The sequence below is a fragment of the Amphimedon queenslandica genome, unplaced genomic scaffold, assembly GCF_000090795.2.
Source record: "Amphimedon queenslandica unplaced genomic scaffold, v1.1 AMPQUscaffold_13438, whole genome shotgun sequence".
NCBI classification, from domain to species: Eukaryota; Metazoa; Porifera; class Demospongiae; order Haplosclerida; family Niphatidae; genus Amphimedon; species Amphimedon queenslandica.
The window spans coordinates 215169-240501 of record NW_003546326.1 but is presented as its reverse complement, the minus strand read 5'-3'; the positions used below and the strand labels follow the sequence as shown (position 1 = coordinate 240501).

The 25333-nt window shown below is 38.0% G+C and overlaps 5 protein-coding genes across 5 annotated transcripts in view; 2 read left to right on the top strand and 3 right to left on the bottom strand.

Moving 5' to 3' along the window:
* The first annotated feature begins 725 nt into the window (after window positions 1–725).
* LOC100641759 (lipoyltransferase 1, mitochondrial-like) lies at window positions 726–2631 on the top strand. Its single transcript, XM_003386011.3, has 10 exons — window positions 726–769; window positions 821–943; window positions 1005–1025; window positions 1071–1160; window positions 1645–1797; window positions 1836–1946; window positions 1997–2158; window positions 2209–2346; window positions 2394–2451; window positions 2504–2631. Exons 1-10 carry the CDS (start codon window positions 737–739, stop codon window positions 2536–2538), a joined length of 924 nt encoding a protein of 307 aa, XP_003386059.1. The 5' UTR covers window positions 726–736; the 3' UTR covers window positions 2539–2631.
* Window positions 2516–12476, bottom strand: LOC100639858 (uncharacterized). The gene is made up of 35 exons (XM_003385996.3): window positions 12319–12476; window positions 12197–12269; window positions 12004–12140; window positions 11761–11801; window positions 11417–11504; window positions 11240–11361; window positions 11041–11147; window positions 10295–10484; window positions 10146–10208; window positions 10048–10102; window positions 9863–9998; window positions 9757–9785; window positions 9606–9659; window positions 9260–9346; window positions 8980–9176; window positions 8736–8868; window positions 8567–8684; window positions 8294–8487; window positions 8048–8239; window positions 7970–7997; window positions 7825–7919; window positions 7647–7747; window positions 7438–7596; window positions 5796–7224; window positions 5509–5648; window positions 5304–5372; window positions 5089–5253; window positions 4954–5041; window positions 4776–4883; window positions 4547–4721; window positions 3645–4485; window positions 3504–3585; window positions 3316–3438; window positions 2891–3211; window positions 2516–2793 (listed from the first exon to the last, which is right to left on the bottom strand). Exons 1-35 carry the CDS (start codon window positions 12412–12414, stop codon window positions 2704–2706), a joined length of 6126 nt encoding a protein of 2041 aa, XP_003386044.1. The 5' UTR covers window positions 12415–12476; the 3' UTR covers window positions 2516–2703.
* Window positions 12477–12658: 182 nt separating this feature from the next.
* LOC109581456 (uncharacterized) lies at window positions 12659–19838 on the top strand. Its single transcript, XM_019995575.1, has 24 exons — window positions 12659–12804; window positions 12916–13119; window positions 13190–13693; window positions 13740–13855; window positions 13912–14140; window positions 14198–14316; window positions 14370–14556; window positions 14660–14918; window positions 14975–15288; window positions 15342–15950; window positions 16009–16293; window positions 16345–16869; window positions 16923–16993; window positions 17038–17089; window positions 17134–17249; window positions 17771–18356; window positions 18424–18532; window positions 18589–18676; window positions 18722–18869; window positions 18916–19032; window positions 19085–19148; window positions 19227–19281; window positions 19341–19376; window positions 19420–19838. Exons 1-24 carry the CDS (start codon window positions 12726–12728, stop codon window positions 19753–19755), a joined length of 5208 nt encoding a protein of 1735 aa, XP_019851134.1. The 5' UTR covers window positions 12659–12725; the 3' UTR covers window positions 19756–19838.
* LOC109581457 (uncharacterized) lies at window positions 19807–21216 on the bottom strand. Its single transcript, XM_019995577.1, has 3 exons — window positions 20835–21216; window positions 20602–20758; window positions 19807–20548 (listed from the first exon to the last, which is right to left on the bottom strand). The coding sequence occupies exons 1-3, from the start codon at window positions 21105–21107 to the stop codon at window positions 19998–20000; spliced, it is 981 nt and encodes a 326-aa protein (XP_019851136.1). The 5' UTR covers window positions 21108–21216; the 3' UTR covers window positions 19807–19997.
* Window positions 21217–21319: 103 nt separating this feature from the next.
* LOC100639730 (cytoplasmic dynein 2 heavy chain 1-like) overlaps window positions 21320–25333 on the bottom strand; it is a 19881-nt gene continuing 15867 nt past the window's right edge. The window contains exons 38-45 of the mRNA XM_003385995.3: window positions 23827–25333; window positions 23358–23569; window positions 23196–23300; window positions 23022–23138; window positions 22848–22955; window positions 22485–22789; window positions 22338–22425; window positions 21320–21753 (exon numbers count right to left, since the gene is read on the bottom strand). The exon at window positions 23827–25333 is cut by the window's right edge and continues 25 nt beyond it. Of these exons, the coding sequence (XP_003386043.3) occupies window positions 21475–21753; window positions 22338–22425; window positions 22485–22789; window positions 22848–22955; window positions 23022–23138; window positions 23196–23300; window positions 23358–23569; window positions 23827–25333 (2721 nt within the window). The 3' untranslated portion in view covers window positions 21320–21474. The remainder of the gene's footprint in view (window positions 21754–22337; window positions 22426–22484; window positions 22790–22847; window positions 22956–23021; window positions 23139–23195; window positions 23301–23357; window positions 23570–23826) is intronic.

Sequence of the window (25333 nt, the reverse complement as noted above, 5' to 3'; positions counted from 1 at the left end):
TAGGATGGACCGAGAAGGAATTAGACGAAATGGGCAAGAAAAGGATACTGTTAAGTTTAAACAAATCTCAAGTTCAAATTAGTCCCCCTATCCCCATCTCCTCTTTTAATTTTCCTTACATTCATACTCTAGTCTTCATTGATGATCTACGGCTTGACGAAGACCAGCTCATACAAAGGGCCACTCTTTCTCTTCACGGTCTTCTCCTAGAACAAGCTAGAGCTAAAGTTGGTCCTACTGGTGGCCTCGGGGGTCTGGGAATATTGCCGGAACCGGAATGTGCTCAAGCAATAATCACAGATGGACAGCGTTTTACGTTTATGTGGTATCAATTGAATACTGCTGATTTTAGGAACCTTAGTAGTGGCCCGAGGAACTTTCTTGTCGTACAACAGGCAGGGAACCTTTATAGAAGGATTATTAATACGACGGAGAGGTTTTATCAAAGTAGGTCCAGTCGTAGGACCGTCCATCGCTCGGACTATGAAAAGTTGAAACAGAACAGAATGCAGAGAGCCAATCAAAGAAGTCGTCAAGTTGACGACTTTAATGATGAGATATTTTCAGCATTATTATCAATGTTTCTGTGGAACTAAAAAAAATAATGTTATTATTATTTAATAATTTTTTCTTATTATTTAGTTTTTATGTTGGTCCTGTATATACTCTGTGGTTTGTTTCTATAGTTACAGATGTTATGTAATTAGTGTCAATTAAAAATTAAAATATCAATAGAATGAGTCAATGGCTGAATAAACCAGTGAAGGAGGTATATGCTTATCTGATTGTGTCATTATTATTTCTATTTATTCTGTGACAGGTTATTGTGTACAGGTCTTTATCCAATAACATTTATGCTAATCTTGCTCTTGAAACATGGCTCCTTGACAACGTCTCCTATCTTGGTAGGCGTGTCCTGTTGCTATGGAGAAACGAGCCAAGTGTGAGTTCTAAAATTACATAATTATCCTTTGATGTCAGGCGATGTCATTTTCTGTGTATAGGTTGTAGTGGGAAGGTTTCAGGTAAAATGGGGGTTCTTAATTTGTTAGAATCTTAAACATTTTCAGAACCCTTGGATGGAGGCAGATTTTGAAAAATTGAGATCAACGGGTACAAAAATGGCAAGGCGGAGGTCAGGGGGTGGAGCAGTGTATCATGTAAGTGTCACATGACTGATAGTCACATGACATGACCAGGGTTATGCTAGTCTGAACACATGGCTTTTGGAGCAACTTTAAAAATAAATAAAAAATTCAATTTTGATCAGAATCAGCTCAAACTTTCTACACAATATAAGTACATGTATATGCATCAGGAAAAATTGTAAAAATGAAGAATTCTCTACTTTTCAATTTTGGCGAAATTTGGCCCAAGACCATGTACTAGAGTACGGGGACTTTGGCCTGATTTTTTAGCAACTTCAAAAATTTGTAAAAAAATCCAAACTTGATCGGAATCAACTCAAAACTTTCTACACAGCATAAATATGCGTATATGTATTAAGAAAAATTTTTTAAATAGAAAAATCTCTCCTAGCTGTACTATACAATAAATGATGTTTTTTTCTAATTAAAAATGTACTGGGCATTATGCCAAAATCCTGTGGGAAACCCTGCATATGACATATGTACATTAATACAGGATATGGGTAACCTCAACTGCACATTCTTTGCTCATAAATTGGACTACAACAGACACCGTAACCTCCAACTTGTCGCTGATGCTGTTAACAATAATTGGGGGGTTAGGCTGTACGTCGGACAGCGAAACGACATATTATGCAAAGGGAAAAAGGTCAGTCGATAAAGGTCGCCTTAAACCACACCCAATAGGTATCAGGCAGTGCCGCACGCGTCGGTAAAGATCACACCTATCACCACTTCACTTTACTGATTGACACTGATAAAGTGATGTTGGATACCATTTTACAACCTCACCCTATGGTGCTGAGATGGGAGAATTAACATAATTTGGAATTTTTAATTTTTTTTAGTTTAGTTTTGCATCAACGACTGCCACACAGAGTATCCCATCAGAGACTCTTAATATAAAAACCTTACTGAAAGAGAACAAGATGCAATACGATGACATATGCAAAGCAATAGCTGCTCAATTTTATGAGTTGCACGACTTGAAAGACAAAAGACATCACCAAGTAAAAGACTGATCTTTAATGTTACTATTATTATTATATTTTATGTACAGATGGTTGATATAGAGCCATTCTCACCCACTGGATCTCCTTCGCCTCTCTTTCCAGGCATAAGTGAACTGGAAAAAGAATTTAGAAGTGTACAGTGGATCTGGGACAAGACACCAAAGTTTAACGTAACGATTGGAGAGGTACAGTGAGTAGTGTATAGTGGTAACTGACACGAGTTTCTTATTAGGAGACAATGCTAGTTGAAAATGGAATAATAACCAAATCAAGTGATCACTCAATAGTGGGTATGCAAATCATCTTTACTCTCACTCTATCTTATTTTTTTCTCTTTTTTAGGAATCAATTTTAGAGAATACATTACTAAACAATGATCAAAAAAGAACTTATTGTTAAAATTAATTTTCTCTTTATTTATTCATAATAATAGTAGCAGTAGACTTACACTATTATAAGTCATTAAACTACTCAGCACAATTAATTATAGGGAGTCAAAAAAACTAAACGTATACAATATTTAGGTTAGCGTTAGAAGTTTCTTAATTAAGGAATGGGAACTCGTCCTTGAGTAAAGCATATTTACGACACGTTGGGCACGTTTTCTGTTCCTTCAACCACGAACGAATACACTAATGAAGAAAAGAAAATAAAAGAAAAAGGATCAGACAAAATCACAACCAAGACTACATAAATGTATTAGATAGAGGGTATCTATCAGAAGCTCACATGACTATGGAATCTGTGCCTACAGTCCAATGCAATAGAATCACTAGGGGCCATATCCTCATAGCATATGATACAATTGTTATCATCATTGTACTCCATGTGATGATGATGCTGCTGGGATTGAAGCTGCTGCTGCAACTGCTGTTGGTGCTGCTGCATTTGCTGATGCTGTTGCTGGAGTGCCTGCATTTGATGCTGTTTTTGGGCTTGATGCTGTGCCCACTGCTGCTGCTGGTGTTGCTGTAAATGACGAACTGGCAATGGAGGAGATTGCATAGGAGATGGCTGCTGCAGGATATTAGGACGAAACATGGAGCCCCCCTGTACATGAAAGAAAATTAAAATTAGAATAATAGCCTTTTATTATACTGAGTTCATTATAATTATAATTATAATGATTAGGTTATTATTAGGTTATTGTATACCTGATTCATCAGAGGTTGCTGAGAGAATGGAAAACCATCACTTGGTGTCATTTGAGACAATGATGAAGGAACTTGAGGTGGATTCATTCTACTCATTTCTTTCTCATTTATAACTTCTCTTACCTAATACAGTTATATCAAGTAGCATATTAACAATAATAATAATGATACTACTATTGTTCATTTACTTTCTGAATGACATCATCTAGTGGCAGGCCAGTGAGACTTATGTTCTTTCTCAGTTCTAAAACGGCTCTCTTGAAATCCTCCCTATAGTATACAGTGTACATTACATTAAAAATGAACAGTACTATTGTCTTTCTATCTACCTCGAATAGTGAGGATAATGTGGAGAGAGTTTAGATACCAGCTGATCAAAATTTCTCCTCTCAGAGTTTGGTTTAGCTCCTCCTCCTTGACTAGCTGGTGGAGGCTGCATTGAAGGATTCTGATTAGACGCTGATACTTGTGGTGGATTCATACTCATTCCTCCACTGAATGAGCCTGCTTTACCCATTCCTGTTCCTACATGACCCATTCCTAAACTTCCAGGTCCCATTCCCGTTCCAATAGAACCCATTCCCATTCTAGAGTGATCCATGTTCATAGCAGATTGACCCATTCCCATTCCACCTTGAGGCAGGTTCATTCCCATTCCGAACTGATTCATTCCCATTCCTACTTGACTCAGACCCATTCCCATCCCCATGTCAGGCTGGTTGGGAGCTTGACTAAAATTCATTCCAGTTTCTATTCCAGTTTGGCCACCGAGACTCATTCCCATTCCACTGGAACTGGTCTGATTGAAACCCATTCCCATACTACCTTGATCAATACTCATTCCTGCCTGATTCATAGCTGGACCCATTCCCATACTATTTTGGTTCATTCCCATGCTACTTTGACCATTAGTTTGACCAGGTCCCATTCTCATCTGACTGGGTCCCATTCCCATACCAGGCTGATTCATTCCCATGCCTGTCTGATTCATTCCCATACCAGTCTGCTCCAATCCTGATAAACTGGGACCCATACCACCACCCATACCACTGTTACTAGTAGCACTATTCATTCCAAAACCACTACCAATCTGTACATGGGAATGTGATTCAGGATTTGCACTTGGAAATGTCAATACATTATCTGATCCACTCCCTCCTTCACTCCCTCCTGTAAAATAAATTAAAATAAAATAATAAATAATAATAACAAACATTGCTTATCTCTGTACCTGTCTTCATGTTTTGATCTACCATTGAGACTGGAGGTGGGGGAGGTTCTTGAGGTGTGTGCATAGCTGGTGGTTGGATTCCTGGTGGTTGCTGTATTCCTGAAGGCTGTAGACCAGGTACTCCTCCACCACGCTGGAGTGATGCAAATAAAGATCTCTGAACCAGCTGGGTTTTCTATGAAAAGAAGGTTGGATGTTGATATTACAGTGAATGTACTAATCAACTCACCATTTTTAGTTGTGGTGACATGTGTGACAGTGGCGGATTGACTGGTTCTAAATCATTCAACTCGGCTCCTTTCTTGTTCAATTTACTAACTTGATCATCAATTGAGCTCTGGAGAAGAGAGAGAGAGGGGGGAAGAGAGAATCAAGTTCATGTGACTGCCATATTGCTATATATTCACCTTGAATGTATCCAATGATGCCTTCACTTGCTCCCTATAAGCTACCAGCTCAGTCTCTACTCCTGGCATTGCTTGTGATGCAAATTTACTATTAAAACAATTAATACACATTATGCTCCATGCCTATAGGCTTACCATAATCTATCAAGTTCTTGTAGTCTTTGTTCGGTTGGCTTAATGAAGGTTTCTTTACGTTCGATCAGTAAACGTACTTCAGACTCTATTGCTCTCTTTTTTGAGGCCTCAATGAGACTCTGATAGTGTTCTTCAAGTGAAGCAAGTTTCTTTGCTGTTTCTTCCCTGCATCAGTGGATTATAAGTCAGTCCCATTACCAATAGATACTGCATACTTTTCATCTTGGAAAGCTTTAGAGGCATCTTGTTTTTCTTTATCTTTCTTTTGCATATCTTTCTTAAGTCTGAGGAGGAAAGAAAGGGGAGAAAAAAGATAGGGACAGGATTATTATTATTATTATTATTATTATTATTATTATTATTATTATTATTATTATTATTATTATTATTATTGTTATTATTATTATGTAGTGACTGTACTTGTTCAGTTTATCCTGAAGCTGTTTATTGTCTGCCTTCAATGTCTTGATCTGTTCGCTGCTCTCTCTTCTCTCCCTCTGGAGCTTGTCCCTCTCTGACTTGAGTAGCTCTTCATTGTGATGTAACTTTGACTCCATTTCCTAAAGAGAGAGAAAGAGAGAGAGAGAGAGAGAGAGAGAGAGAGAGAGGGGGGGGGAGGGAGGGAGAAATACAAAATCAAGATTGTGCAGGTGAGAAGAAGAAAAGACAAGAAAGGATATAAAAACACAAGAGACTCTCATTCTTACTTTTCTCATTTCGCTCTGAGCTTTCTTAACATTTTTATCCAGTTCTCTTGAATGCTGTCTCTGCATTTTGACTTTAGTGTCTTCGCTCACATTCAACTTTGATTCAAGACTCTTCTTCTCCTTTAAAAGCTTCTCATATGCTTCCTTCACCTCCTCATAATTCTCTTTATAAGTCTTTACAACCGGCATTGGGTCAGTATTGATCCCTAGTGTCCTCACTACTAGAGTCTCAGTCTGTGTCTCAGTCTGCCTGGTATCAAGTATAGAGGACTGGGTTGACTTATCACTACTGCCGGCCTTCTCTTCTTCTTCTTCTTCTTCATCTTCCTCTTCTTTCTCTACACTATGAACTTCAGTCTTTTTCTCCACTTGTATTATTTCAGGCGGTGGAGGAGGGGACACAGGAGCATGAGTGCAGCCTATTCTAATGGGAGCTACATCATGTGGTCCTATTCCCACATGCTGGTGTGGTTCTATTCCCACGTGTTGTATTGCAGGCTGCTCTTCTCTCAAAGCCTTTGCTCCTCCGATAATGAATTTATCATTTTTCTTTTTCTTCTTTTCCTTTACTTCTTTAGCAGCTGGTGTATCATCATCCCCAGTTTTAGACTCTGTAGCTTTATCATTGTCTTTGGTCCCCTCATCTTCATTTGGAGTGTCTGGTTCAGGAGGTTCAGGTTCTATATTACCGTCGGTTTCTTCTATCACAGGTTTCTCGGGTGTAGTGGTTGATTGTTCAACAGCTGGTCCAGTGGTCGTATCATTGCCTGATGTGTCCACTTCTTCTGTAGTGGCTGTTCCTCCATTTGTCTCTGGGCTAGTTCTTATCTCTGACTCGATGTCTCCTACTTGTACACCAGTAGTATCAACATCTCCTGATACAGTACCAGTATTATCGTCCATTACACCAGTAGCACCTTCCGTTATACCAGTAGCACCTTCCGTTATACCAGTAACCCCTTCCGTTACACCGATAGCACTATCCACTGTATCTATATCGGAGGGAGCATTATCCTTTGAGAGAGTGTCTATAGTATCTGCTGTAGCATTGTCTTTGTGTTCATTAGAGCTGGAATCTGAAGAATGAGTGTTACTTTCATCACTCTTACTATCATCATCTCCCTTTGCTTCATTGCTACTACTACTCTGGTCTCCATTGGGAGGCTTGTCTTCTTCAGTAGGAGTCTTCCTTTCAAGTCCTGTCTCTCCTTTATCATCAGGCTTCTCTTCAAGCCCAATCAATGTCTTCCCTGTACCACTCTCAACTCTCTTGAAGTTAGGCAAACTAAGCAGGAAGTCTCCTAGCCCGCCATGATGCGAGAGGACTCTCTCAAACTCCTTCTTTCCTTTGAAGTTCTGAAGGCTATCAGAGAGTATGGCATCCATTGGTTCAAGTGGCCCATGCTCTTTAAATATCCCCTCGTAATAGCTGGGCCAGGATCAGGGGAGTATGGAAAAATAAATAAAAAGAAATATCATAAGTTTTACAATACATGAGCTGTACATGCTAAGTTTTAAAATAGTCATGAGACTTTGACATTCATTGCTGTAACTTGTAAAATGAAAACACAGTAACAGAAGCAAACACACATGATACATGTGTACATGCACACATCATATTCTTATTTTCTCTGCCAGTTACCTCACAATGAAGTTGTATATCTGTGAATCATCTATCTCAACGTTCAATGGCAGATCTGGTTTCGAGTCCATGTCCTTACCTTCGAAATGCCTCACTCTCTCTCTCAGACGGTGTTTAGGGACAGTAACTGTAGCAGCTGGATCAGACTCCCTCATAGCACTACAATGAAAGAAAAATTAGAAACAACCGTAACGTGTACATGTACATACGCTAATTCTCTGTCTTTTTCGATTCTGTTCCTAAACACTATATTCTTATCTGGCATGACAAAAGGAGCATAACCTAAATTATTCACCTTTGGAGCCTCCTCCTATCAAATACATAAAGTAATAATGTTACTAAATATAGCATGCTGTTACTAAATTTAGAACACTAGATAACACGTACCTCCTTTTGTTGCTTTGATTTCTTCTTCTTTCTTGATTTTGGTTTGGTTTCTTTCTCTTCCGATTGTCTATCAGTTACCTTTACATTCTCTTTACCTAAAGATCAAGGGTCAAAGGTCACAAACAGAGAGGAGCCTACAACTCACCATTTCTAGCTTCAATTCCATTACAAGTCTAAAATAGAAATCATCAACTCATAACCTTGCAATAATAACTGGTCAAACCTGTTTTGCTTCCTCTTTGATTGGTTTCGGCTCTTGTTCAACTGGAGGGCTAGTGTCCTCTCCTTTAGAATTCTCAGTCCCTTTGTCTGTCTTGCTGTTAGTCTCTGACGGCAGTGAGTTTGACAATGGAGTAGGGTCGTCTTCTTTCCTCTTCTTCACATCTCCATTAAAATCATGTACAGTTACTTCAGTCTATAAAAATAATAATAAATAGTCAATAATGATAATAAAGTATAATATTAATACCTTTATTTTGTCCATGTGGTCATATTCTATGACATGTGTTATCTTCCCTTTACAGTCTGGTTTCAAGCAACACTCTGATATGACTGATCTATCGTCAGGAAAGCAAAGTGAGTTTTTTTGCTTTGTCCAACAAGTTGGATGAAACGGAATGAAACATCTCCTGGTACACTTCAACACATACTGTCCTTTATACTCTAACGAGGGAAGGAGGGAGAGGGAGAGAGAGAGACAGTGAAGAGTGAAATATTATTTTTACAAGTTATACAAGTATACCTTCTCCCTCCTGCTTCAGCTTAGCCTCCATGTTATAATTCAAACACTGTGAATACTGACAGTTAGCCAATGGCTCCATCTCTTTCAATATATCTGCTCTAAGCTGGATCAGTTTTATCTACACAACACAAAACTCCATATTTCCATACTCATACTCCCGTTCCTATACCTTGGCATTCTGAGGCTGACATTCCTTCAATAGAAGGTTGGTTCCAGGCCAGTACAGCACGGAGAACTCGTGAGGCTCAAACGAGTCACACACTTTGAGACCACTGTTAACATACTGCATTGCGTCTGCATACCTATTAGGATATTATCATGATATTATTAGAATATTATTAGGATATTAATAGGATATTACTTGGATACTATTGAAATGCTAGAATGTATGCAACACATTTAGTATTACTCACCTGTTCTGTTTCACATAGTACATGGCACAGGACAAGTGTGCAGCTGGAAAGGGATAGATCATGTGATAGCGACGGAGCTTAAGGAAGGTATCGATAGCAGCGAGACACTTGCCCATATTGAACAAAGACTGCGCATAGCAATACTGGACGGCTATTAGGAACCTCAGGCCTTCTCTCCAGGACACTGAATATCTCCACTACATAGAGAAAAAGAAAACAAGTGGATACATGATAAAGAAAGAGAATGTACATGTATTGTTGTACATGTACGTACACTCACCAATGCTTTATCGCGTGCATTCTTTATACATATACCGAATGCAATATGAGCATCGTCATATTCACCTTTGTGGTAATAGCTAGTACCCTAGGAAGAGAAAGGGATTATAAGTTTTTTTGTGAACTTCAACATACTATTAAATAAATAAATTACAGAAATAAAATAATGTTATATACGTGTGAATATGTGTGTGTGTGTGTGTGTGTGTGTGTGTGTGGCATAACTGTTTGTTAAAAGTACAGTATATACATGTACATGTACATGTACATTGTATAAATACATACACACATAGTGCTACTATTAATACATGTACAATATGCAATGTACGTGTACAGTATGTACTAACCACTTTGCTTAATTCTACTAAGCATTTATAGTCTAAATGGCTGGAATCTGTGTGCTATAGTGAATGGAATGAATAAATAAACAATTGATAAAAATAAATAAATGTACAGTATGTATACATGTACATGTATGCATAGATTATATATACTTACTACTGATCTGACAATTGGGATATCACACTCTAAAGTAGAATAACAAAAACAGACAAAGTAAAATTCATGTCATTCCCTCCTCTCTCTCTCTCTCTTTCATTTTTACCTTTTGTAATTAAGAATCTTTCCAGTCTCGTCCTATCGGATGACATTTTGAACAATTGGAAATACTTTTCCCTAGCTATGTTAGCCCTAGTATCTTCATGGAGTTCATGCAGGGACTTTATCAAACACATGTGAGCCTGTGACATGTACAATAATAATGTGACACACAACCACTCTCTTCCTTACTTCTCTGTGATTTTTCTGAAGACACAGTAGCCTCATACTGTCCGAGGCAGCGTCCCTATGAAGAGATATAAATGGGTGTGGCTATACAATAAACTTACATGTAATGGGCACCAAGTATTTGAGCTTGAAGCCTGCTCTCGTAGATTGTCTTGTCAAAAGGACTGGAGAGAGAGAGAGAGAGAGAAAAGAACAGTTAAAAGAGGAGGCTAAAATATGTCAAGTTTTTGATCTATTAATTATTTAATACCTGAGTCTTAGGGCAGTCCTGTATTGATTTAGATATTCAACTCTTTCTAGTACAAGGAATGATATCTCAGCTCTCTCCAGACTGTGCTGTATCTCGCTGGAATACACTCCACTGGCTATTCGTGTCCTTGAGTCAAAGTCTGTCTTGAATGTATGCCTTGCACCATGTTTAGCTATTATCTGGTAACTTACTATAATAGCAAGAGAGAGAGGGAAAGGAGAGAGAGAAAGAGGTGTCAAGATAAGCAAAGTGCCATAAGTTTCCTACAGGATTTTGGCTCATGCACCTTCTTGCCAGTGGATTGTAATACCCAGTTAGACCCCATACTATATAGTACAGGGTATTTTCAACAAAAATCACAAGGAGAGAAATCTACATTTTAATAATTTTTTTCTGATACATGTACTTATGTTGTATATCAAGTTTGAGCTGTTTCCGTTTAAGTTTAATTTTAACTATACATTAATACTTGTATGTTGCAATATGGGCGGTCTGTTTATTTGATGTGTGGCTTCATCATAATACACCATTACTCAAGTAATAGCAATCATTACTTAGCAAACTATATTCATGATTATGAAATTCCCAGAAACTTCTAGATTTCCAGGAAACACATTGTATACATGCACATATGGGACTTTCCAGATGCAATATACATTTACATGTAAACCAACAAGCAAAGCATAAATAAAATCATTATTTATAATCATAATAAATTTCTTTAATTCTTTATAATATAGCCTTACCATGACAGATAGCATAAATGACACAGAGCTCAACTGTATGAGGATAATCCTTGAATTCTGAATTATTCAATCCAAGATCATTAGGTTGAGATTCAATGTGATTTAGTCTGAGAAACAGAGAGAGAGAGAGAGAGAGAGAGAGAAAGAGAATAAAATTCTCAATATTTTATTTTTTCTTTTCTCTATTCCTCTCTCTTACATTTCATTAAACCACTTTAAGCTTTTAGCATAATCCACCACTTTTGAAAAGTCTTTATTATCACCGACGCTTGACCAAAAGTCCAACAATGTAGTAAGATACACTGCGTCCAGCATTGGGCCCTGTCATGTGACAATCATGTGACATGTTTAAGCCACGCCAACTAATTATACTTACAAAATGAGCCCAACACCAGTCAAGGGTCAGTCCGAGTATCTCGAGGACTCTGAAGTCCCTGATGAACAGGTGGTCAAGATTATACGGTCTATAAAAGTAAACAAAATGAATTCATTTAATCACTATTTCATAATCAACAACAGAGCATTCTTAGCACTTCCATATATGGAGATTAAACATGGATACATGCAGTAGACCACCCACCCACGTCATACAGAAGAACAGGGAGGAGAGGAGAGGAGAGAGAGGGAGAGTGTGTATGAGAGGGGGGAGAGGAGAGAGAGGGAAGAGTGAGGGAGAGAGTGTGTATGCATGAGAGGGGGGAAGAGGAAAAATGTACTAACCTTTCAGAGATTAAGTTTGCTTTCCTGAACAATCCAAACCACTAATAACAAACGAAATTTAATGAGACCACAAAAAAAGCATTAATTAATAATAATACGTACATGCACGTTAATACTATCAATAAAATATAATTAATATTTTAAAAGGAACTACAGATGTGTAACTTGGCATGTCAAAAGACATACAAAAGAAAGACACACCACAAAACCATACTTGTACATGCGTACATGTACATGGTGTACCTGTCTGTCCCAGTAAGCAGTATCTATGTGTTCACCATAGAGGAAAGGAGTGTATGTGTAGATCATGAGGACTTCAAACTCTTTAAAAACGCTGTCGAAACCACCAGCCATATTCAGACAAGCTTTTGCAATGACAACTAGAAAGAAGTCACGTAAATTTGTTATATGGGATGTGTCAATGTGTGGGTCTTACAGTTAGGCGAGTTTAGTTCCTTTATCTCTGGCACTGGTGAATTCAAGGTAGGATCATCATCAGAATCACAATACTATGCAAAGGAAGTGTATAATCTCGTGTATAACTTCATAAAACTGTACCTCTGAACTCTCAACGCTCTCCAGATCGGGTATGTCGTCATAATCTTCCTCCTCTAACTCTTCTTTTGTGTGAGAATCCTTCTCTTTCTCGCTCATGCTTGCTTCTTGCAATCGCCCTTTCTTTACTAAACTAAACGTTACTTTGACAATAATTATAAATACGGAGTGTTATACGGTGAATTTTTCCGAAAACTAGGGCTTAAGCTAAATTAATTATTCGTGATAGCCTTTATTAATAATGGTTCTGATCAATTAATTATTCATAGCTATAATATTACTGATTGCAACAGGTCACCATATGCAATAGTTACTCCCTCCTTTTTCTTATCTATAACCTTGCAGTTGCAGCTCAAACTTCCACCCCTTGTTTAGAGAAGGGGTGGAAATCAGGTGCTTCTAAAAACAGAATGGCTGCTATCTCCTCCTTGTTCAGTGTCTGTCTGATAATTTTGATTATAGCAACTTTGCAAACTGAAGTCCTATCAAGTAAGCTAATCATTATCATTACAGCTAATTATTATTACAATTTTAAGGTAATTTTAATTTCATGCACAATCTTATAGTTTCAAGTACCAATGCATGCTTCACTATTGCTAGGTTTCACTGCAAAGCAGTCGTGCAACTTTGAATCCCCAGTAGCACCTGGAGCAAGCGTGTATTGCACTGCCAGTGATGGTGTGTTGGGGTGGGAGGAACAAGTAACGGAGGGGCAAGGCTCCTTTGGAGTATCAACTGCTGGAGCTGCAAGGCAGGGGAACCCTGATCGCCCACTCACAGATTACAACCCTGGAACTGAAAATGGTAGAGCATTTTAATCTAAATCATAATGTTTTTGTTTTCATCTTATCATCATTTCACTTATGATTTGCAGGCTCATATTTCTACTATGTAAAATCAATCAACTACTTCAACCAGGCACTCCTCCTATCTTATCCGACTCAGAAATTCATCGCTGGATTGAGTTTTTCGTTCTACATGGTTGGACCCCAGAGTCTTCAAATCCTTCAGTCTCATGTCACTAGTTTTGATATTATTTCAAACTACTCCTGGAATGGGAATGAAACTGTGACATGGGAACGAGCTAATATTGAATTCTCCACTCCTTATCCTGATGGTAACGTACTGTTTATATCACCGTCAATTGGAGGAGAAATCGGAGAAGCACCAATTGAGAGAGAGCCTTTCTTAGCACTTGATGATATTGAGTTAACATTTGATCTCCCGTGTGATTTCAGTTTGCTGAGCAATCAAGGGAATCTCATTCTCTCTCATCCTTCTTTCCTTGATATAACCATTGGAAACATTAATACAGTTCAGTTCACAGCTATTTCTCCAATCTGTACTGATGGTCCTTTTATATACACTCTTGATTCAAGTAATGAAAATATTAATTTCATCCTTTTTTCAATTTTTGCATGTAGATAACATCACTGGGTTGGCATCAATATTTCACTTGAATTCAACAACTGGGCTACTGAGAGTGAATGCAACAGGACAGCATTTAATAGGAGGTGGTGTTCCTCTGGGACTCATCACAGTAAGCTATTAATTAATAGTGTAGGCGTCAGCTCAATATGATTAATTTTTCTGTAGGTGAGTGTATATGTTCAGGATTCAGGTTTTTTACAGCCTAATGGAGTTGCTTTTAAAAGACATGGGCTATTGCATTACCGTCAAAAGCCAACTATTATCATTAGCTCTCCTTCTTCCATCCCTTTGGCATTACAAGAAGGAGCTGTAGGAGGAGGAGGAAGCAGCTTTAGTTATACATTAAATGCTTCTTCTGCTCTCAATGCTTCATTCTCCTACAGTATTAGCAAGAGTAAGTTAGTATAATTATTTATATCATTTAATCCTTTAAACTGTCTCTTCCCCAAAGGTTTCCCTAGTTCATTAGCTGATAATATCACTATCAATGGGAATACTGTTCAAGGAATTTTCACTCATCAACATTTAGTTGATGTTATACAGCATGGCATAGCTGCCCCATCATTTACTGTAAGTACAATCACACATAAAATATCATGCGTTATAATGCTATTGTTCATTAGATATTGATCGTTGATTCCTATGGGGAAACAAGAAATCATACTGTTCAACTAATTCTACCCAACACTCCATCACTTGTATTTAATCAAGATGAGTACATCATTCATGTATCAGAGAGTGGCAGTATCAGTCTGAACCTGAGTAATATCCTGATAGGGAGCTTGCCCATAGTCCAAGACTGCAGCAATAGTAAGTGTACAATTTTGAATTTAATAATGTGCTTTTTTTCAACTACTTTACTATCACTTGCTTTTCTGCAATTCTTGGTTGTTCTATTTTCCTTTTTCTTTAGCAATTGCTGCACAAATATCAACAACAGATTCAGTTATTTCAAGCAAGTTTAAGCTATACGCTCTCCCATCCATTCCGGCCTTGCCTAACTTCTGCACCTTTGTCCTTGCAGCGACCACAAAAGTATTTGATTATGAGGAAAGGCAGGAGTACATCTTTAACATCACTGCTAATAGCACACTGGGCTCAAGCTCTGTTGCAATGGTAACAGTGTTAGTGATTGGAGTCAATGAATATGGGCCTGTTATTAGCCCAAAAATGTAAGAGAAAAAGCTGAATCTATAAGCACTATTATTCATTCATTCCTTGTATGCAGGGACACTGGGATGATATCAGATTATGAACCAGTTGGTAGTCTTGTAAAAGTACTCATGGCCACTGATAATGACGAGGGACCAGATGGTACTCTATCCTTTAGCCTAACACAAGGAAGCACTGACTACTTTCGAGTGCAGCAAATATCAAACTCGGAAGCACATTTGGAAACCAAGCACTCACCGATAGAACCCAGTGAGTATCTTGTAGAAGTAACAGTTTCTGATCATGGTACTCCATCTATGAGTGATACAGCAACAATTATTATAACAGCAATCGCTAGCAGTGAAATACAGTGCAACCAGTCAATATTTGGTAAATGAATAAAGTATAAGATTTTTATGAATTATGAATGCTGTATTTTACAGGTCCCCCAGTTATAGTTAGTCATACTCCTCCATTAAGGCCAGCACTGAACTCTGTTGTGAATCTTCAGTGTAACTACACTGCTAATCCTCAGATATATCCTATAAAATGGTACCGCTCATCATTGAGCAGTCCTCTCTCTTTTGAACCCATATCATCCTCTTCCCATTATACCATCACTGGTAACACACTCACAATCAATGGAGTCACTACTAACGACATTCAGTTCTACACGTGTAACATTACCAACCAGTGTGGCAGCAATGTGACCAGTATACCATTACCTATCGTCATTCAACCGCCGTCCCCTCCAGGTGGGCTATGGATCACCTTTGGACCCTCTCAGCACTCCATATCCTTATCATGGACTCCAGCAACCATCACAATATCCTCACCTGTTACCAGCTATCTAGTTCAACTGAAAAGAGAGAAAGAAGAGAGCTATCAAACTATACAAACAGTCAATTATTATACTGATAGTTACGACAAGGCATCAAGTGTAAATATATTCCAGCTGCTACCTGGGACTGGTTATATTGTTCGTGTAGCTTCAGCTAATGAATATTTTCAAAGCAATTCAAATGAAGTCAATTTTACTACTACACCAAGTCGTAAGAACATTTAACTCATTCATGTATTATGTTTTTTGATTGTTTTTCCCTTTTTTAGCTCCATTGCTTTCATTTTTAAATGCAACTGGACTGTCTGATAATTCACTTAAGATTGAATGGATCCTCGAGTACACTGGCGGGTCACATGACGTTCACATGATGCTAAGCGTCCAATCAAATCAATTGAAAAGACGCAGGAGATCCTTTGATCCAGTTACCTACTCATTCAATGTGGGGGTCAACGATAATGTATTGGTCACTCCTACTTTGCCATTTGGCCGGAGGTACAATGTAATGGGTGTGGTCAGCAGTGAATACGGTACTCATCAACTGGCAACTACAGGTCAGACAAAATATTAAAATATTTTTATTTAATTTTTTAAATTCTCCTTAGCATTCATTGGTATACAGGACACATTGAGTTGTCCTTTCTCACTCTCCCCAGAGGATTCTTGTGGTTGGACTGTACAGGAGCCAGCAGGTTCACTAAGATTAGCCTCTACAGTCTCTTCTCCTAGACCTACTAGTGACGCTAGAGGTCAATCTGATGGTGTATACGTATTAGGATCAATACCTAATGATGCATCACTGGAAACACTGACACTATTAGCATATCCTAGCATTAGTTACATATGCAGCATATCTTTCTATTATCAAGTACGGGAGAATGTGCGTCTGAGATTGGAATCTTCTGAGTCCCAGAATGAGTCTCTGATATGGGCTAGTTCCAATGGTGACCACACTCGTTGGACTCATGTTCAAATACCACCGGAAGACTTCCCTCTCTCTGTTAGTACGAGCTCATTGCTCTTTACCATGGAAACTGTAGACACTCCCTCTCCTGAGCTCTCCTATGCTGCAGTTGATGATGTGAGCCTCACTTTCTGTCTTCCTTGCAACTACAGCAAACTTACTGGAGGTAAAATGAAACGAGAATGTTGCTATTTTATTATAACTTTAATTTCATCATAGATTCCATTAGCTTGTCGTACAAGAATTCTTCAATCGTTTACATTAGAAAAGATCAAAACATTACAATAGAGGTAAGCAATATGAAAGATAAACGACTAAATTTGTAATTCTTTAGGCTACAGTTGCTGAATGCCCTCATCCAATTATTCAGTACAGGATACAGTCAAGTAATTGGTTTACTTTGTATTCTCTTCATTTTCTTTACTGCTAGTTGTTCCCAATGAGCTACTGGAGAGGCTTGTGATACAGGACCAAAGGAAAGGAGTAATCTTAATTAGTGACATTACAACTGACATTGCTGAGGCTGGAACAATAGGCTATATCATTGTGAGTAAAATATATGTCAAGTACCGACAAATAACAATGGCCTAATAACTCCTGCATTTACATGTATATATGAATTGAGCTATATTGTATTTTAGTGAATTTTTAAAGTTGCTACCAAAATCCCTGTATAGCATTGTACAGGCAAATTTCAGCAAAAATGGCTAGAAGAGAATTTTGCATTTTTATAATTTTTTCTAATACATATACATGTTTTTATGTTGTATTTCAAGTTTGAGCTGTTTCCAATCAAAATTAGATTTTTTATGAATTTTTAAAGTTACTCAAAAATTGGACAAAAGTCCCTGTACTATAGTACAGGGTCATAGGCCAAATTTCGTCAAAAATGGCTAGGAAAAAGTTTTGCATTTTTATAATTTTTTTCTGATATATATACATGTTCTTATGTTGTATAAAAAATTTGAGCTGATTCCGATCAAAATTCAATTTTTTATGAATTTTTAAAGTTGTTGAAAAAGACCATAAGTTCTGAACTTCTGTGAAACTGATTATAATTTTTACAGGTTGAGGCTGAAATTGTTTCTGCTGATTACAAGAATATCGGCAATCCAATATCAAAATCTTTTGTAATTAGTTTCATGATAGCAGAGTTTTTTGAAAATTGTTCCTATATTAAATCATGTGATTTTGAAAGCGGGCCATGTGACTGGAAGCTAAGCGACCAATCGGATTCAAGCATCAAAGAAATTGAGAGCAATTCATATCTGTACAGTGAACCACTGCTAGACGCCTCTCTCTCAACCTCCAATTCATTCATTATTGGGCACTCAATTATTAATGATAGCTACTGTGGATTAAGCTTCAGTTTAATGAAGAGCATTGACATTGATTTGCATGTACTAGTGTCTGGTTTAGGAGTGGTATGGTCCAGTTACTCTTTGCATGAGTCTACAAACACTTATATCTCCTCTAATGTCACCTGGAGGGACGTGTCTGTCTTCATTGATGTTAGCAGTGTGGAGATTATGAGTGGGAGAAATGTCACTTTTGAAATGGTTCCTGTGATGACTGGCGATGATGATTTAAGTGATACATTTGTTGCAATAGATAATGTTACATTGCATCCATGCGTTGATTGTGAGGCTCAAGGTAGTACAACAAAACTGCATAAAATAAAATAGAATAATATATATTTTCTCCTCTCCTTTTTCTCTAGAGTGTAGTTGCATTTCATGCATTCAGCAGTGTACAGTCAGCCCGTGTCAAGATGGCTACTATTTATCACTTGAAGTCAATCAGTGTAGACCCTGTCCTCCTGGGTACTAGTAAGTTATCTCATATGTGTACTACAATGTTTAAATTGTCCTTTTGTTGTATAAAGCTGTGAGAATTGGCGGTCAATGCCTAAGCCATGTCCACCTGGTACATTTAGGAATATAACTGGAGGAACTGGCTTTGCTCATTGCCAGGTTAGAAGTCATTGGGTTTGAATACTTAACTGCAAGGCATGTTAGGTTTGTTCCAATGGTACCTACACAGTTCAATATGGTTCGGCTACTTGTCAAACCTGTCCAACTGGTTATAATTGCTCCAATCCTGCTGTATCCCCAGTGAAAGACTGCAGTGAAGTGGCCACTGTCCTTCCTACAACAGCACAACAAAGTAAGCAATACTATTAGTGGATTTCATAGTTATTTATAATCCTCAGGTCATTCTCTTAGTTTATACGTGGCAGCAGTTGTTGGTGGGTTTGTTGGTGTGTTGGTAATTGGTGGAACTGCTTTGTTCATAATATGTTTCTGTCACTATCAGAGAAAGCATAAAAGTAATAATAGCTTCTTATGTTCTCATCTCACCATCATTTTGTTTGTTTGTAGAAATGAGGCAAAGAAAGAGAGAGCATAAAATGTATGCTGACAACTTTTACATCAATCCTGACAAGTAAGTTAAGACTGCATGAAGCGATATAGCATTTTTTGCTCTCTTTATATCTTTTGAAACTCTTTTTCATGTATACAGAGACAATAAGAGAGGTTTCAAATCAGCAACTGTGAGAACAGCATCAACTATCTTAGTAAGCTAAAGCTAATACTGCTGAAGCAGTTCTTATATTTATCTTTTTTTCCACTGCAGTCAATGATGGGTAGTAAAACAGATGATGGTAACAAGGTATGAGCCAGAACATACTATAAATTATTTATTTTTCTTGAAGGCATACATGAATCCGACTTATGACAGTGATTCATCAGATCATGACAGCAGCTCCATCTTCTCCTCTGAGACTCAAGCTAGCACTATGAGAGGAGGAGGAAGGGGGGAAGGAGGGAAAAGACGTCTAACACGTGATGCTACCATTAACTCTTTAAATAGTTTTGATGTCAAGGTTGATTGGTCTGATGCTAATCCGTTCCTCTCTGACTCACAAAGTCATGGTAATATCAGTGACATCATCGAGCTGGAGGATCATAATGACCATGTCTGGCCCGCACTTCAGAGAAAGAAGAAGGAAGAGAGAGAGGAAGAGCAAGACACTTCAATAAACATATAAATCTGACTTTACTTCATTGGCTATAAATTTACTTAGTTTTACATGTTAAAGTTTAGTTTATGGACCTGAAGAAATAGCAAAAATTAATAATTAATCCACAAAAATGGGCATGCCCATCACTAGAGCAAGTCCACATGGGACTTTACATTTTGTTTTACTAACATAAAATAGATCTAATAATAACAATAAAAGCACACAATATAATTATACTAGTCTAGTTTAATAAATCAAAGTTATAACCATCATTTCTTGTCATTTTGTTGAGATTCAGTAATAACACCATCTGCTTCACTATCATGGGTAAGTTGAGTTGTTTCACTTTCACTGGAACCTGCAGGAGTAGATTTATTACAACAAAGCTTTTTTTTATGCAGAACTAGAATTATGACACTTATAATAATGACTATTGCTACAACAGTGGCAATAGCTCCAAATACAATTCCAATTGTAGCAGGTTGGGTTTTTGGTGATGGTGATGAGGTAGGAGTAAATGATGAAGAGTTCAATTTCAAAAAAGCATTACCAGTAGGATAAGGAATCATTACAGAGCATGCATATTCCCCCCTGTTAGCATCTATTACTCTTTTGATTTTTAAAGCACAGACATCACTCATGGCATTATAAAAGATAGATATCTCTTTACTGTTGTCATCTAATGGGCTAACCATGTATGAGCCACAGTAACCTAGGACCTTATCATTCAACTTGAATTCAATCAATACATTGGAGATGGGATGATTAAACTGACACTCTAGAATGTTTGGATTTTCTCTGTAATGCAAGACGGGGTTGTCTAAAAATGAATAAGAAAGATTGTAAATCACATTAGATGCTCTTTATGCTTACCAAAAATTTGCAGAGTTATTAAATATTGACTCTGTACTTTAACATGATACAAGTCTGGTGATTCGTTAGCACACTCAATTGTGGTATGAGTAATAGAAAAAAAATAATTCAAAGAAATTGTAAGCAACCCACTACCAATGTCAGAAGGAATAGGTACCTAAATCAAGGACATAGAATAACAACTACAATCTATACTAATGATCAAATACATACACATCTAAAAACAAGCATACCTTTTCTGTTAGACCATAATGTTTTGATGTAGATCTATTTCCAATTTTAACAGTGAAGTATCGAGCAGTTACTGAACCTATATTAAAACCGGTAACACTGGCGAAGTCTTTCACTAACAGTCCATAATCATTATTCTCCAGTCGACTCCGAGGCACAAGCAACATTAACGAATCAGTGCAATTTGAGTCAGTCCCATATTCTTGGATGCATATAGAAGCAGACTGCACTACAAAATGAAGAACAAGAAAACACACAAAAGAACGAGCAAACATCTCTTTCACTGTTGCAGAATAAAGAAATGAAGAAGGTATGTGTGGGGGTACTATACTGAAAGCAGACAGTTCCACTATTATAATAATAGAGCTTATTGTGATAGATGAGTCATGTGTTGGTACAACAAGCAATCTCAGCATAGCTAGCTATTCACCACAGTCCACACCAGCAACTAATTGTTCTAAGAAATAGGAGAAGGTCGTGCAACCACAGATCTAGTACACCATTTAATTACTTGAATTAATAATTACAATAATAGCATGAGGTTTAAACATAAAGAAAAAAGAAAAAGTCTTGTTTATGAAGATAAAATGACAGTTATAATAGTGTCATCAATGTACTTAATATGCCTATATAGTGTTCCTTTTACAAGTTTTTTAGGAATATTGCAGCACCAGTCTGTACAATGGCCTCCTGGTTGGCGTTACCGCAAGGCACGTCAACTTGTATAACCAGTTTCTCACGATTCTCACTAGCATAGACTGGGAGTGGTATAGACTCTTGAGGATGATAAGCCGGAGGAGTGTCTGGTGATACCCATCCCATTATGCATGGAGGGAGAGTGATGACGCTTGGTGAATCATGTCTACTCTCGACAAGACAGCCACTCTCAAAACTGTATCCCTCCAACTGAAGATTGCATACCTGTACATTGTGATAGGAACAGAGAAACATAACTGACTGTGTATAATAGTTGGCAATATAGTTCAAAGATTAAAATTTAAGTTTAAAATTTATAAAAAGGAGAATTCTATTGAAGTAATTTTTGATAAAATACCCTGTTACTATAAAGCTCATGGCCTTTGGAGTAAACTTTAAAATTCAGGGACTTTTGTCCAATTTTTGAGTAACTTTAAAAACTCATAAAAAATCCAATTTTGATCAGAACCAGCTCAAACTTGAAATACAACATAAGTACATGTATATGTATCAAAAAAAATTATAAAAATGCAGAATTCTCTCCTAGCCATTTTTGACGAAATTTGGCCAACGACCCTGTACTATAGTACAGGGACTTTCATCCAATTTTTGAGTAACTTTAAAAATTCATAAAAAATCTAATTTTGATCAGAACCAGCTCAAACTTGATACACAACATTAAAACACATATATGTATCAGAAAAAATTATAAAAATATAAAATTCTCTCCTAGCCATTTTTGATGAAACAAATGTACCAGGGCATTTTGCAAAAATTTGGTAAATTTCATAAAAAGATCAAAATTGCACCTGAACTGGTAATACTAGTTTCTTAGAAACAGAAGAGACTCTCCAGCTGCAATAAAACACCAACGAGTCCATACTGATCTTCAACAGCCTATTATTATTATAATACACAAATTTATCATGACATCATATTACATCACATGACATCACCTTGCTGTCTCTTGTCGTAAAGCATTGAGGAACGTTGCAGGATTGAATACTTCAGAAAGATCTAAAGGTTTCTCTTTCAACAACACGCCTTGTGTTGACTTCTCCTGCCAGGTACTCAGAGCCAATGCCTTCCCTATTAATGTCCTGAGATATACAGATGGTTCTTCTGGCCCCTCCCACTGAGAAGACCAGGTGGGCGGGACTTGATGATTTAGGAGTGATTGAGCTAATTGATGAGTTGACGGCATTAGAAGAGAAGAACCTTTTAAGACCTTGTTGAGTAATCCTAAACTAGAATGAACCAGCTAAAGAAAAAACATATATTATTATTTTTAAAAAACATGCAAAATACTGTCGCCTTACATGTATCAATTTTATTGCATTGTAATTCTCAAGAGCAATAAAAGCAGTTACGGGCGATTGTATCTTTTCCGATGGCAAAGAAACTTTCTTCTTTAACAGATCAGACCCCTAAACAAATATATAAAACATTCAATATTAAATATGTATAGGAACGCTCATCCCGATTATTAGCACCTGGTTCAGTTTTCTCCACAAGTTTAATAATGGTGACAGTCTCTGGCTCCAAGCTTCTCTGTCAAACTTAACACTACCAGTGCTGCCCCTTTGCAGCAACCTTAACTGACCAATAACCTAAAAACAAACAAGCAACCATATAATAACAAATAGCAGTAACATTGTTTCTTTTACTTGACTGCTAACTGTCCTTTGCCTTGATCTGTCAATATTTGCTGGTAGGCCAAAATAAAGTGGCTTGTCCGTCTCTGGCAGCGAAGACACTACACCTAAGAAATCCTTTAAAAGAAAGATAAAAATTTAAATTTTAAAAAGTGACAACCCTTATTAATGTACTTGTAGCTTTGATGATACTGGTATGTGTCCAATAGGAAGGCTCTTCTTGCCTGACTGGTGCGTGTAACCGGTTTGACCGGTTACCACTCCGCTGTTGAAGTATTGATGAAGGTAGGAGCTGAGGACTCTCATGTCATATGTATTATCAACACGACCTCCATATATGGCATTCTCCATTAGTCCAGTCATGAACTCCCAATCTATAGCAGAGGCTAGAAAAGAGAGAGAGACAGAGAACTTTATAAGTAATGTAAATGCATATATCATTACAGACTGTTTTACAAGTACAATGTACAATATAATAACAATGTTATTCTAGTGTTTACTGTACTTTGTCTTCCAATGAGTCTATCAATAAGGTTGGCAAAAGAAAGAGAGACAAAGAACTTTATAAGTCATGTTAATGCATATACCATTACAGACTGTTTTACAAGTACATCTACAATATAATAACAATGTTATTCTATACTTTGTCTTCCAATGAGTCTATCAATAAGGTTGGCACCAGCCCTCATGTCTGCAAGTGAGAACTCGTAAAACTTGGACCAGCCCTGAGGTATGTACACACGCCTCTCCTGGACGACTCCATGAAACCATGACAACACAAAGAGAGCCTGAGCTCTTGTCACACTCTTCCCCTCCTCCACGTACTCGGCAGTCCAGGACTCGTACGAGCGCTGTATGTTCCTCTTGATACCAGGAGGAGCCTCGTACGTTATCTTGAGGCTACTCTGAAGGAGGATCTGAGAGAATTTAGGATGAGCTTCAGTGGTGAGCCATAACCTGAAGTTGGGATGAGGATCCAGTGAGTTTAGTTTCTTCTCTAGGACTGGTAGCCATGGTACGACAAGGTGAAGGTTTTTAAGACAGAGCCATTGTCCGGATTGAGCAGAGTCCATCAGACACTGTAATGCAATGTCGGCCTGTCCCTGCCCCATTGCAACCTGATGGTAATTGTCTCCACCAACTACCTCCTCGGCTAACTCTTGGAGTTCTTGTGATGGATCTGCCCCGGGGGAAATTATGAGGAGTATCGGTTCCGATGGCAAAGTTTCAGTAGCATAGAGTTTCTTGAGATTAAGAGACGATGGATATAGCTCCTTTAGACTTAGAGCGAAATGAACAAACTGCTCCATAGCACATTGTAAGCGATCGGGTTGCAGGGCCTGTATCACAAGGACTTGCTGGAAAGGAGTGATCCTCTTTAGGACAGTCGGAGGGAACTCTCTCTCACACTGAGAGCTACGACTGAAAGCAGCCCAGAGATTGGTATTAGAGAGATCAAGGTTTGAATAGAGAGTGGGGAAATTAGAGCTGAGTGTTGTTATCTGACTGGCCTGCTCAGGGTTGCACCAGGCTGGCAGGGTATCCTTCAATGCTTTGATCGAGTCCTGTCTCCTGAATACTCCCTCAACCAGCTGACCAGTAAACAGCTCCCACTCTTTATCCTGGAATAACTCTGGCCGCATGCCGTGGACCAAATGCAAGGCAAACACGAGACTATCAGCTTTAAATAAAGACCGGATTACCGAGTGATAGACCAGCGACTCAAATGTAGTCCGGAGTGAGCGTAGTCTTAGCTCTGTGTTCCCAATGTGTTCTCGGCTCTCAAGGGCTCTACAAAACAGACGCATGAAGGCAGCGAGACTGAACTGGTACATGTGATTGAGGCGAGAGAGAGAAGAGACGATAAAGAAAAGGTTGCTACCATACTCAGAGAGAGGAAGGTAAGCGTCTCTCTCACGATTGAGCGACTCTTGTAGCTGGAGGGACTCATCCAGTGAGCGACTAATGTTGAGACTCTTCACTTTAGTTTCATTCAAAGACTCCAGCAATGCTTTATTCTGTAGTATGTTACCCTCAGCTGATGCTAGCTCTTGCAGCAAGGACTCCTCCAGTCCTGCTAGTTGGACTCGTAGGTCTTCCTCGGATTTTAAAAGCTCTGATTTACGTTCCTCTAGCTCTGGTTTCTCGTG